This window comes from Heptranchias perlo, chromosome 8 (genome assembly GCF_035084215.1).
Source record: "Heptranchias perlo isolate sHepPer1 chromosome 8, sHepPer1.hap1, whole genome shotgun sequence".
In the NCBI taxonomy this organism is placed as follows: Eukaryota; Metazoa; Chordata; class Chondrichthyes; order Hexanchiformes; family Hexanchidae; genus Heptranchias; species Heptranchias perlo.
The window spans coordinates 26,299,825-26,313,883 of NC_090332.1; the positions used below are offsets into that span (position 1 = coordinate 26,299,825).

Genomic DNA, 14,059 nt, shown 5'->3' on the forward strand with positions numbered 1-14,059 from the left:
TGGTAATTTTGTTACCATCATTGGAATGTTTTCTTTTAAATGAAAATAAAATGGGGAAGGATTACAACATCATTTAAGAGAAAGAAAATTATAGATACTTTGTGGTCAGGTCATTCCGACTGCTCTGTCCAAACATCTTCAGTTTGTGAGTTGCTGTGTTACAGAGGGCTGTTGCTATGTCATTGCTCTAGCACAAAAAAAATATAGCTGAGGGCAGAGGTCACAGCCCCTAGGAATTTGCCAGCCACGTGCAGTAAATCAGCAGGCCAGTTTTGGATGAATGCTCTCTGGACCTCCAGTTACTCATCGTGGTTGAAGGATAAATCAGAGGAGTCCATATGGAATATGTAATTTAGTACAAGACAGTGTACTAGTAAACAGACCCTGAGATCTGCTGCTTTTGACTTGAGTGTTTATAAAGTTCCTTTGACAGTACAACCTTCCTCCTGCTTTTCTTTCACTATTGATCCAGTTACAGTTCCAAGCTTCATCCACAATAAAAATAGTCAAACCGCTGGAAATACCCAGCAGCAGTTTCCAGTAATATTTTCCCATGTGCAACTAAAAGAAGATTCAAAGATTTTGCTCATTTTAGGACAACTGTATGTAAAAGTATTAGACGTAAGCTAAAACATAAATCCCAGAAAACAAGTAACAGAGCTCTTATAAAGGAGGGGATTTTAAAAAAGTGATGAATGTGGAAAATCTGAAATCGGAGAAGAAAAAAATAGCAAAAGCACGACAGATCAGTCAGCATGTAAAACCGAAAAATTAGGCTAGCATTTCAAGTGGGTACCACTGGAAACTTTAACTATCTCCCTCTTTTAAATATCAACTGATCTGCTGTGCGTTTCTAGATTTTGCTGCTTTTATTTAATAGAAGTGGTGTGCATTATTCACATAATTGGAACGTAAGAATGAGAGGTATTCTTGAGTAGAGCACAAGATTCAGGGAAGAGGCAATCTCGTTAGTCAAAGCAGTTGTTCACCTGGTTTGATGTATATTTATAAGTGTCGCTTTTAAAGTCTTTCCAGAAATATTGTAGAGTCAGGACTGTCTGTTTGCTGACAGCACCAGCTCCCTCAATGATTCATTTGCTGATGGAGGTGAATAACAAAACCGAGGGTTCCAGGTTGGATTCCTGGCTGGTGCTCAATTCGCTGATCTCAGCCAGGGTGGCAGTAGGAGTGCTGCAATTGACCTCCGTGCACCTGAAGTTGAGGAGAAAATCAACCAAGGATTCCTGCTCCTGCTTGCTACCCATTGACTGCTGCTGGAAGAAATGCATGTGTGCACGTTAAATAAGGACAGAGTTGGGTTCTGCTATCATGGTTAAATAGCCCAACAACACTCACTACAGCCACAACGTCACTTTTCTAGCATATCATGTGCCTGCGCCCAAATGAATTGACCTCGCCCAATAATGTGAGCTCTGCTATGTATAAATTGCTCCCAGTGCATTGCTCAGTAAGTGCTGGGAGAGCACCAGATTCACATGGGAGGGGATTTGTATGTCCACAGCATTTAAATGGTTGCTTCCACCTCAGGAAGAAAGAATCTTTGGTGATGGGGGTGGGGGGTGATGAGGGGAGAGGAGGATGTTGCCTGATTTAAAAAGGCCTTCAGGCCCAAAGGTTTGCAGCAGCTAAGGTGGCAGCCCTGTTGAAATGACAGACCATCCGTATTAAAAAACAATTTTTTCTGATTCTCCATTGCAGCACCCATTTATTGTGGGCACTGAGCAACTGGAGCATCTTGGTGGTCCTTCTTTCATGACTTCTTTCATGCAGTGAAAGCACGATATGCTGTGGTTGGAGTGTATCTGAGAACGCATCCAGAAGTACGGCTAGTCAGGCAATCACATATCTTAGTGGTGCCAGTGGGTCTACTGGCCCAGTTTCCTTTTGGATAAATCAATCCCCACCAGCATTAATAATGAGCCAAAGTGATATATATTCACCTCTTAGGGTGCGAGGGTTCTGGTGGGTGGCTTCACCTCCTGGTATCCTTTAGTTGATTCTTCTCTTCTTCCAAAAAGCTCAGATAGGGGGAATTCCCACTGGGAAACCAATTGGTGCCAGGAATAGTGCTGGAGGCAAAAGAAATAATAATTTGTAACATTGAGCACAAAGGCTGATGAGAACTGAAGTGCTAGTGAAAGAAACACAAAAATAAATGAAGAAAAATGGTTATGGAATGACTGAAGTGCACTTGGCTCAATAATACCGTGTTCTTTTCTTGACTTTCCATATTATTTCTGCCACCTAGCGACACTGAACACCATTTTCACATGGCCATAATTTACTTCTGGCATTCTACATCACAGAAAGGCAGGAAATTGGTGTGCAGGACATCCCCACACCCAAATGATATTTAAATCAAGCCCCCAGCTCTTTGATACCACTGGTCCCAATCCTCAGAAACTCTGTCCTGGTGCAAAATGGGTGGAAGTACAGTGGAATTGATTTCCCACCAATCTTTCACCTCTAACTGTCCAATTTACATCGATAGAATGGATGGTGGGAAGCAGAAAATCCCAGCTCCAAACTCTATGCTGGAAGAACACCCCAGCTGCCTGGGAAACGATCTTCACATGGAATTTATTTTCTTTTTGGCACCAATAGCGCAGTCTTCTGGTGCTTATCTTCTGCCTAATAGATGTCTTTCACTAGTCACCAATGTTTATTGCAGCGTTCTCAACAGAACAGCTTAGTTGCAGATGCAACGCACAAGATAAATGCTAAAGCATAATCAATCTGTCAGCTTACCAGCAGACAGAGAGAGAACGTGATGAGAACATTTCCTTGATGGGAAAGAATGGCTACTTCTTTGACTTGTGTGGTCAGTATGTAAATGAACTGTAGTATTGGTGAACTTGGCATCTCAATCAAATCACATGCTCAGCAAAAAAAATTGGCCTCAGTTTTCCTCTCTGCAGATGGCAGCAGGTTCATTGTCAGTACTGCTGCTGGTGAAGCTGGATTTTTTCCTCCTCAATTTTCTCCCCTTCTGAAGGGGCTGACTAATGCTGGGATACAGTTGAATAGTCGCGGCCAGCTGCTAATGCCTCACCCAAATGGCATTCTTCATGGATCAGCCTGGACAGTTAGTGTTGGCAGATTACTTGACCATGAAGGGACTTTACAGCTGAACTTGATCCTTTCCTCGCCCAATGTCCATATATATTCAATTTTCAGCTAAAGTCACTGGATTGCAATCTGAAGAGGGAATTCCAGGGGCAGTAAGGTTAATTGTAGCACCTCTATAACTGCCTCAGCTGAATCATCAAACACGGCACAGACCAGGGAGTTAACTTGGAATCTTCCTAATCTAAATGGTTTGTGCCCTCACTAGGCGGTGCATTTATTCACTGAGGTGTCTCTACTGTGTACAAAATAGCAAATCAGAATGCAGCACAGTATGTTACTAGAAGATTGCTACATACAGGATATAGAATCATAGAATCTCACAGAAGGAGGCCATTGGGCCCATCGTACCTGTGCCAGCCATGCTTGCCATATGGCTGCAGATCAGTACCTTTAGTGATAGTTCAATAAGGCCAAAACTGTGAAGGTAGGATTGTACACCAGGAGATTTGAATGGAAGAGTGATATTGGCCAGACAGCAGTAGGTGCTGACAACAGTTAAAGCACATGGTGAGGGCTTGTGATGTCTATGAGCAGCTTGCTTATGATAACTGATTGACCGCTATGTGATTTGCCCATCCAAGGGCTAAGTGGATGTTTTGGTTTCCATTTATCTTAAGCAATAAACAGCTCTTGGAATTGGTGCCCTATCCTACTGAAGGGAGGCCATTCTTCCCATGCCATGAGTAATAAGCTGCCAGGAAGTGATTCCACCTTCTACTACAGCAGGGCTAAGACCAGCTTATTGGCCTCATCCATGTGGGCAGTAGCAAGGACAAACAAAGGGTCAAATGTTCTCATGCGTCAGTATGATCACTGGTTCATCCGCTTTCAAACTGATCCATCCCATTCCCACAGTGATAGCTACCTACTTCCAGCACTAGGAAGAGCTGGGAAAATATGAGGCTGGAGGCAACCCACTTTTACTGCTACACACGGGTTGACATTCATGGCTCAGTCAATGGCCGAGCTCCCCCCTATTTACGGCTGACTGAGTCCACCACTTGGATTTCCTCTCCAGTCAGCTTGAAGATATTGTAATCAACATATGTAGACATTCTGGCAAGTGTAAAGGGAACCAGCAGCACAGCCAGTTCTTGTTTATACAAGGGAGAGACTGAAAATTGAGGCTTAGAGAAATCAGTAAATATGGTACTGTTTATGGAAAAGGGATATGACCACATTACTGCTTGAATGCCTCACCATTAGATTATATCAGAAAAATAAATCAATTTTAGAAAACATTATGAATGGGGTTAGAAGTTAAATATGAGAGTTTTTAGTACTGAATTTTAGACATTGATGGTGTGGCTTTCTTTTTTGACCTTTATCCCAGGCTTTTAAACACTGGCGAACTGGGTGGTACAGTTGGTTAGACATTGACCTTTCACCTCTGAGACTTGGATTACTGTAAGGGTCCTATATATCAATCTCAATCTCAGTCTCAATCCAGTTCCAGTGCCTGGGCCTACAACACTAAATTATCCATAATTTGGTACTAATTGGCAAACACACTCAGAGAGGCACAGATTGGCTGGGCACTTGGGAGTGCTTGATACAGACACTGGAGCCCTGATTTTAACTTGGTCCGTGATTGCATCATGAGGGGCCCAGGACAGCAGGAAACGCCCTTAATGACGGCGGCATGAGGCCTGGGCCATTTTAACTCCCGGACCTCATTACCATGTTCCAGGATGGACTCCTGCCTGAACACACGAGCAGGATTTCGTATGGCAGCAGGCTGCCACAAGGGATCCAAGGGAACCGTCCCCAGCCCTAAGATAAGTGGTGAGACGGGCAGTCGGGAGGCGATCGCGGTAGGAGGCACGGGGCAGGGGAGGCTCAAAGTTTCCTTGTGGGTCCCAGAGAAGCATTCCCATTCCTCCCAACCTACAAAGAAACAAACAAAAAATAATTTTACTAACTTCTAGCATCTTCTAGCCACGCACTTGCTTGCTGTCAGGTTTCACTGTCGGTCCAGCACTGGGCACCACTGCTGCGATCGGCAGTTAAAATCACATCGGGGTCCTAAATGCGTTACAGGACCCAATATTTAAATATTAATAGGCCACTGGCTGTGGCGGGCACCTTTCTCGCGATTGAAAACAGCACAGATAAAATGGCAGAGGGTAGGAAAACATCAGGAACACAATGGAAATCGCCCGATCGCCCTTCAAACCACTCACCTGCCCCATTCCCGCCAGGCAGGCAGTGTTAAAATCTGGCTTTGGGTGCCTGAAATGGGAAGAGTTCCATTGTCCATTGCTAATATCCCTCACTTCACCCAAGTTTAAAAGCAAAAAAAAAATACAGACAGTGATCAACAACTTCTGACCATCACTCTTCGGAATGTTAACAAATCCTTAGCCTGAAAAGAACTAAGTCCAGGTGCTTGTGTGAAATATCATTAATGTGCAGTTATCATTCTAAAGATTTAAAGGAAGCAGGAGAGCATCAAAAGGTTTCTTTCAGCTGAATTGTTAAGATGTAGGTAAGCCTGCAATTGGCAGGGGTGTTATCCCCTAAAATGAGAGGTGTTTGATTCAGGCTCGTGATTTTAAAGAGATAGAAAGAGAAAACAGAGTATCGGGAGCTTTGTTCTGCATATAACAATGCCATACTTAACCTGTGAGTACTTGATGCTGACACTGGGTTGCTGAAATGGAAAGTGTTCCATTCTCCAGATCTTTCACCTTGATGATCACAAAATTCATCAACTTTTTTTTCAAAATTACCGTTAGTGTAGATCGATCCCAACTCTTTCAAACATTGTATCCAGCATTTTACAGTCTCAGAAATAAATCATAGAATTGAGATCCCATCTCTTCCATGTTCACTTCTCATGAAATGGAAAATGAAACTCATTAAATTGTTCAATTCTCTGGAGGACCCTTTCATAAGGAAAATGAATAAATTCACCTTATTTCACTTCCTTCGCATAAAACAAAAGATAAACAAATAAGATAAAAATGTAACCGAATTTTCTGTCGTGGATCACGTGTGTGACAGAGTCAAAAACCCAAAACTTACAAGTTATGGTAAGTTATGCATCAAGTCTAGTTTCAAGGCTTTTCTCATTGTAAAAGAATGCCCCTAATGTACCTTCATTTGACTGGAGTGATACTCTATTTGTTCTAGTGAGCACTGAGCATTGTTTGAGGCAGGTTTAAAACGTCATGCACATGGAGTACTGCCAGGCATTAAGTGATAATTCACTTGACAATTGTTTCTATTTTTCACTTGGCTGAACACTGAACACATTCTCTCATCAAATACGCTGGAACAAAAGCATTAAAAATGAGGCAAAGAACACTGAATTGTTTCTACTTTTTTTCTAAAAGTTTTGATAGTTCACCCAACCATAAGCTTTTGTTTGTTTTGTTATGACAGTTATTATGACTTTGAGCAACCAGTGTAACATCTGTTTTAGAGTCTGCAATTAGTCTATCAACAATTTGACTACTGTCTTATCTGAAGGGAGGCTATGTTGGAGTAAGTGGCTACAATGTGAAACATATAAAATGGCGATATTGGGAGAGATAAGCAGCACAATAAATAATATCTGCATGTGTCTTGTATTCTAGTCCCTTTCTTGCTCTATAATCTGCTCCTTCCCTATCCCAAAAATATGACAGGAATATAAGTGACCTGATGATAAAATGGTGGGATAGATTGTGCTTTCTCATTTCTCTCTCAGTCTTATTGACTGTGGTGAGTGTTCTTCTAAGATTTCCTCTCTTGTTTCTCTTAAAGTGCAAATATGTCACCCAACAGGTTATTCTTTCTCCCTTTATCCTCATTCTGTTGAAATCCACGGATATATTTTCTTCCGTTTGCTACTCACATCAACTTTTTTGTTCACTTGTTAGTGATAAGAGGAAAACATACTGGCAAGTATCAATGCTTTGTCTCTTGCTCTAACTCCTTCATTCTTATGTAAGGAATCTTACAACACCAGGTTATAGTCCAACAAGCTTTCGGAGGCTTTCTCCTTCGTCAGGTGACGAAGGAGAAAGCCTCCGAAAGCTTGTGATTTTCAAATAAAACTGTTGGACTATAACCTGGTGTTGTAAGATTCCTTACATTTGTCCACCCCAGTCCATCACCGGCATCTCCACATCCTTCATTCTTAGGCCTTAAGGACAATGGAACCCTTTCCTTATTCCTACAATTCACTTCTTTTAACAACCATTCTTGCCATCACCTAATCACCACTTCCTAATTTACCTCTTTTTGTCCTTGGTGGTGTCCTGCAGTATGTGTCTTGGCCTTTTTCCTAGATTTCTAAAAAAAACATATGCGTCTAACCACCTGCATTCACTGAGGGTAATTTTGACTTTGGGCAATAGTGTAAAATGGAAGATATCAATTCAGCCGCCCATTATACATCTATCCCGATGTTCATATCCATTGACTTCGGGAGAGATGTATAACAGGCGGCTGAATCAATATCGCCCATTTTACACTATCGCCCAAAGGCAAAATGACCCCCAGTATCACCAAAATGCTCTATTTTGGATGAACTCTCTCAATATTTCCTCAGATTATATCTACTCCATTGAGTTACCAATCTCAGCTTTCCCGTGAAGAGCTGCCTGAGTTTTCCTTGGAGCTTTCCCACAGAGGATAAGGAGAGATGTTGCCCAGCTGCTGCCAAAATGGAACCAGTTCCCAACTGAAATATTTCCATCAGTCCCATGTTAGCTGTAAATTCCAGGCCTACGTGTGCAGTGCAGGCATTGTTAGGGACAGTCATGTTAGGCCCTTTAGGAAATAAATAGCCACATGAGCTATGACCTGAAAGTGTTATTGCTGCTACTGTTGACTGGCTGTGTGTGAGGGCAAGTTTTATATATCTGGAGATTTATGATCAGCAGTAAAACTCACAAAAAGCTAATCACTCGTGTTAAATGGCTGAAATCCTTTCAGGTTGCATTCCTAGCGAGGTAACGAGGGTGGAAACCCTGAATTCTTCTCTCTCCTGTATCCTTGATTTGGTAATGATGCTATTTCATCACACTTCTATTTCCGGGGCACAAAATCTAATACATTCCACATTTTAAAAATCTTCCCACCACCAATTAAAAAGAGGCAAAAAAAAATCAATGTTTAGATCCATTTGTCATCCTTAACAAGCTGCAGTGAATGGTTTAGTTTCTGTACAGACCTGTGCTGCCACAGCAGCTTTCTTTATAGCATTTGACCCCATTTTGTTCAGGTCAGGGAGTACTCTGACCCATGCATCATCCTTCTGCTGGGAATGGGGTGGTGGTGGTGTTGGTGAGGAGCGTGGGGGGAGGGACAGGAGACTCGAGGCATCTGACTCATCCACAGGTGCTACCAAGGCCGACTGACTTATGCCCAGGTTAGTGGCTCATCTCTATTCTTACTTCTTTTCATTCCTCCACTTCCCTCTTTTGGAACACTCCAGTTTTCCAGTTCCACGAGCTTCTTAATTCAAACCCCATCTCATCTGTGATGGTTAACTTAATTGGCAGGAAGACCTGGAGATGAACTTGTGATTATCTGGTTAGGAAGCCTAATCTTTCCCACTTAAACTGCAGGGCCACTCCCAACAGTTGCTTTAAATTTATGTTTTTTCGAGAATATATTTGTGTCTAATTTCACTATTGGCCTGACTGTAGGAAATCTGCACCACATCTTTAAGCATTTGGAAATATGTATTATATGAGATAATTTATTGTCAAGTAATAAAAGCAGTAAGCTTGCCTCGGCTGTTACCAGCCTGGGATCCATACCAGCAATGAGGAGATTTAAACATCTATTAAATGACTCCTCTGTACTGGCTTCATACTTAAATACTGAACTCTTTCCATCATTAATAATGCACTGACTTTGTTTCTTCAATAGTATTTTATTTTATTCTGAACTGACAGGTACTTACTAAATGCCCAGGTCTCTCTTAATAGTTACTTTAACTCGTATTTTAGAAAGAGTTTGCTTCTGATTCCATAATTGGCCTGAATATGGTGAATGTTGACTGCAGCTCCAACTGTATGGTATATTTTGTATGTTTTTCCACTTATACACATTTCTCATTTCCATGCTCACTATTGCCCACTCACATCCGTACTAACACAATGTTCTCACAGTGATACCCCGCTCTATTGCAGCTGCTTTTCATTAAGCTTCAGATCTACAAAGTTGGTATATGTTTAGAAGATGGGCAGACCCTTCCAACTCCATCTAGAAGGTGTCACAATAAGCAGGGCTATTCTGTACACAATCTAAGCGTGAGGATGGGGGAAGAGGGGAAAGGAAGGCAAAAACAATTGACGTTATGCTGTTACTGTACTTATTAAATAAATTACACATGGTTAAATTGTGTACAAGTGGGGTTAAAAGGGCCAGAACTAAACTTGACTTTTTTCTTCTTTCTAATTTTCTTCTCTCCTGAGGGAATTGACTCTTTCTTGGGACACAGCACCATTAAGGAGGCACAGTCTTCAGGCCAACTCATGGTAGACCTTTTTGTTTGCTGACTAATGATGCATTGCTGCAAATCGTCTTATAACACATCAGTGCGCCACTTACTTATGAGGCATTGTGATAAAAATCAGACACAGCTCCTCAGACCCGTCTCCCTCTCCAAACAAAATGAGGTTAGCCAAGCACTTTTATCTTTTCTAAAAAAAAGATTACTCCAATTTTCTCTCCTCCTTCCCTGAAGGTGCTGATTCATTGGGCAGGATTCTTCTCTTCCCACCAGAGCATGGACAGGTGGGACTTCCACCTGTCATCGGACCCCGCTGTGACCCCAACCCATTTAGCTGGGGTGGCGTCATTATGTATGCAGTGTGGTCTCCCGGCAGGAGCCCCACAAGCAAACAGGAGCCCGCTGCTGCAACCAAGGGATGTTCCAACAGTGGTGCAGCGGGAAAGCCAAAGCCACACATGAAGCAGTGGAGAGGGCACAATGCCCCAGTGATCAAAGGGACTCAGACTGAACCGAGGCCTTTCCAGGGTAAGGGAGCGCTGCCTAATGGGTGGGAGAGGTGCCCTCTATAGGGCCATCTCCCCTAAAAAGGGGCATTAGAAAGCCTTCCTCTGCTGCCCCAGAAATTACCGCTGTACCCCAGTAGTTCCTGAGATGATGGAAACAGTCAGGATGCAGGGAAATGGGACGGCTTGCTATGCCCTGCATCCCTGCCAAAATTTACATCAGGCTGCCAGGGTCACGGTGACTGGGGGCCATCTGGGAAAGGATGGGTGGAGGAAAATCCATATTGGGGCAGGGAGATGGAGTTAGGTCTCACCGGCCTTTTGTCCCACTGATTTAGGGGTGGGATAGAGGAGGAAAATCCAGGCAATTCTTTGGTGTGGATTTTTTTTTATTCGTTCATGGGATGTGGGCATCGCTGGCAAGGCCAGCTTTTATTGCTCATCCCTAATTGCCCTTGAGAAGGTGGTGGTGAGCCGCCTTCTTGAACCGCTGCAGTCCATGTGGTGACGGTTCTCCCACAATGCTGTTAGGAAGGGAGTTACAGGATTTTGACCCAGCGGCGATGAAGGAATGGCGATATATTTCCAAGTCGGGATAGTGTGTGACTTGGAGGGGAACGTGCAGGTGGTGTTGTTCCCATGTGCCTGCTGCTCTTGTCCTTCTGGGTGGTAGAGGTCGCGGGTTTGGGAGGTGCTGTCGAAGAAACCTTGGCGAGTTGCTGCAGTGCATCCTGTGGATGGTACACACTGCAGCCACTGTGCGCCTGTGGTGAAGGGAGTGAATGTTTAGGGTGGTGGATGCATATCTGTTGGAAGCTTTTCAGTATCTTGTCCAATCAATCATATAAGGGTCTAGATAGTGGGTTCCCGAAAATCTGCAAGATATGATCCCAGTGATTATGCCAGGATTGTGCCCTTTAGCGTTGATCCCGCTGACGTTTGCAGGGTCAGTGGAAGAATATCTAATTTGCATGGGGCAGGTGGGTACCAGTGCCACTGTAGGCACATCAATCCAGTTGGAAAATCCAGTTATTGGAAGGCAGGTGTTTTGCACAGATCCCATGTGTGATATTTATATTTTTTAATCCTACTATTTTTGGTGGTTCCAAGCCAATTGCTTGGCCTGGCTCCTCAGTTGAGGTTCCCTCCCACTCATCTGGAGGTCATCTCACTGTACATACCGGCCTCCAATACCATGCTGGGTCCACAAATGAGTCAGGGAAGTGGGAAGGGAATCCCCACTCCTGTCTTGGCCCCCCCTCGATGATAGTTGCAGTGTAAGGGGTGGACTGAGGTCAGACTGGAAAATCCCAGGAACGGTGGGCACACAGCACAACCAAATCCTTGCTGTTTACTGGTGGATTCTGCTGGTCTCCTGCTGGAGTTATGGCAGGACTTCTGTAAGAACCCTCACAGATTTTCAGGGCTTGAGTGTCGGCATGCTATTTGGCATGGAAGGCCTTACAGCCAATCTAGATCCTGCCTTCAAGATTCCACATACAAACTTTCCAGCATGGGTCACTGGGCAGCAATCAGGAATGAGGACCTGAGTTGATTTTGCCTCCTGCTAGCCTAGGGACATTGGGACCTAGCAGAGTACCTCCACTATTGCTCCAACTGAGATTAGCTAACTTAACACAGTCCACAGATCAAACCTGGGGCCTTTCCGGCCTGTATAGCTTAGTACACCAGATAGTGCATTCACTCACTGAGTAATCAGGGTAACTGCCAAACACATGTTCACAAAGGTAATGACCCTTTAACATACTATTTTCACAGTTGATCTCAAAGTTGTGTCAAAAGGTTTCCAATTGATCGTTTTTTTAACATTCTGATACAGTTGAAGTCAGCCGTTGCATCAAAGAGTTAACGTCTCCTGGACAATGCTGCTCATTTCTCTTCCAGTCACCTTTGACCAAAACATTTGCAAATGCACTCTGGGATATTTTTATAGATTTTTCCAATGAAAGGGAAAATAATGGCGAGGGCACAATTTCATGGGATCAGTGACTCCTGTGACCTCCAGGACAAAATTACATCCCTCATGGGAGATGCAGGTCTTGAGCTATGGCTCTGGTATAAGAATGTGCCATTTGTCACTCTTGACAAACCTTTTGCTCAAAGGCCGTATGCAATATTTCAAAACTAGGTCACTCAGCACATCATTTTGAAAACTGTTTTACATCTTATTCCTCCTCTCCCTCCAGAAAACAAATTGTTGACCATTAAGAGATGGTTAATCTTTTCACTTTTGTCTGGCAATAACTGTGGATAAGGCCAGCACTGGCTTGTAAATGGCTGGAAAAGAGGAAAATCGAGCAATGCCTTCAGTGGGAAAAACTATTCACACAAAAATGAGGGTTTTTTTCATCATTTGGATAAACTGGTAGTTCCTGTTTGTACAAATTATAAATTATCTTCAGCACCACAAAATAGTCCAATATAAGGCCAGAGACATCAATTAAGTTCAGTTTTCACATGATTCTTGATGATTTTGCAGCTATTTACAGGTTTACTGCTTTTAATTTTCTAGGCAGGGGTCGGTAGGGCTTACAACCATTAAGAAGGTTGTTGCTAGTAGTCGTGTTTTGATCCTGATGGTAATGATCTATATTAGAACATTTCAATTTGGAGCTGATGGTTTTTAAGCACTTCGTAAGAATTCTCTGGAGGCCATGATAGGATAGTTTCGACTTTCTCACAAACCTTTATTTAGTGCTCACGGTAAAATGGCAGTTTCCATAAGCAGACCATTTCTCCTGCCCTCTTATGCTTATTGTCAGTGGGATAGAGTGCCCAGGATTAACAGCTACCCCTTAAATGTATGTCAACTGGAGCGAATCATTTGGGCTGACAACCACGTCCTCCTGTCTCCAGTGTACAGGCCAAAATGAACAAATTTATTTACAGGTAGAATAATACACCGAAACAGTGAGATTTAGAAGATTTAGAAAATAAGAAAGATAGGACCAGTCCACAAGGAGTTAAAATAACATTTTTAGAACATATTTCTTACACTGCTTGGATTTTTGGATGAGTCAGTCTTTCATAAACCTTCACAATGCAAGTTGCAAGTGGCTGATGCAAAATTCCCAGTCAACCCACAGAGTTCAGACTTCCAGGCAGAAATAAAGCCCATGGGAGTATTCTCCAAACTTAAATGGCCCAAAAGCCTCTGAAGGCAGGCCAGCCAATCACCCTTGATTAGCAACACAATAGTAAGAAACAAGTGTTCACACATCATTCAAATCTCACCTACCTGGTTAATGCTTTGACGATATATAAATTAATTTGTATCTACCATGAAGTCCCAATATCCTGACTGATTTACAGAGCAAACAACCTGGCCTGCGTCATGCAGTCACCCAGGCGCCAGTCTATATTTTGAAATTTGGTAAGGAAAGTCATGAGTTTTTTTGAAGTAGTGATGTGAAATGTTTTGTTTTGGTATAGTTGTTGGTCTTCATAACCTTAGTGATGTAACAGGAACACCCATGAAGTTATATATTTTGAGGGCATTGATATGGTGGGTGTCAGGACTGGTTCTGATGGCAAGAAGGAGTGTTGCTGCCCTAGGGAGGGGAGAGATGGTTCAGAAGAATCTCTCCTTACTGCTGCGTCACAGCTCTGACAGCTCGCAGTGCTGCTGGGTCATGCTCTTTCTCTGCATCCTCCGGTTCTTCACCCACCTCTTCATCTTCCTGCTTTACTTCTTCCTCCCCAGGATCTCCAAGGCAACTCCACTTTGAATAGTTAGATTATGGACCAAACGATAATGAATCTTGACACTCACTCTGGGCTGCTGTTGGGTTCCAATTTTCACTGCAACAGGTGGCATAGGTAAGTGTCTGTATCCCTGTTAAAACACAGCGGCCTTACACACTGCTTCTCTATGAGGTTCAGGTATGATGATTGGTTTATGGAAACCCACATGTTGTAATGCCTCCTG

At 43.0% G+C, this 14,059-nt stretch overlaps 1 protein-coding gene across 1 annotated transcript in view; it reads right to left on the reverse strand.

Moving 5' to 3' along the window:
- Positions 1-2,025: 2,025 nt before the first annotated feature.
- Positions 2,026-14,059, reverse strand: part of LOC137324492 (extracellular tyrosine-protein kinase PKDCC-like) — a 122,175-nt gene continuing 110,141 nt past the window's right edge. Inside the window, exon 6 of the mRNA XM_067988828.1 lies at positions 2,026-2,090. Coding sequence (XP_067844929.1) covers positions 2,041-2,090 — 50 coding nt within the window. The 3' untranslated portion in view covers positions 2,026-2,040. The remainder of the gene's footprint in view (positions 2,091-14,059) is intronic.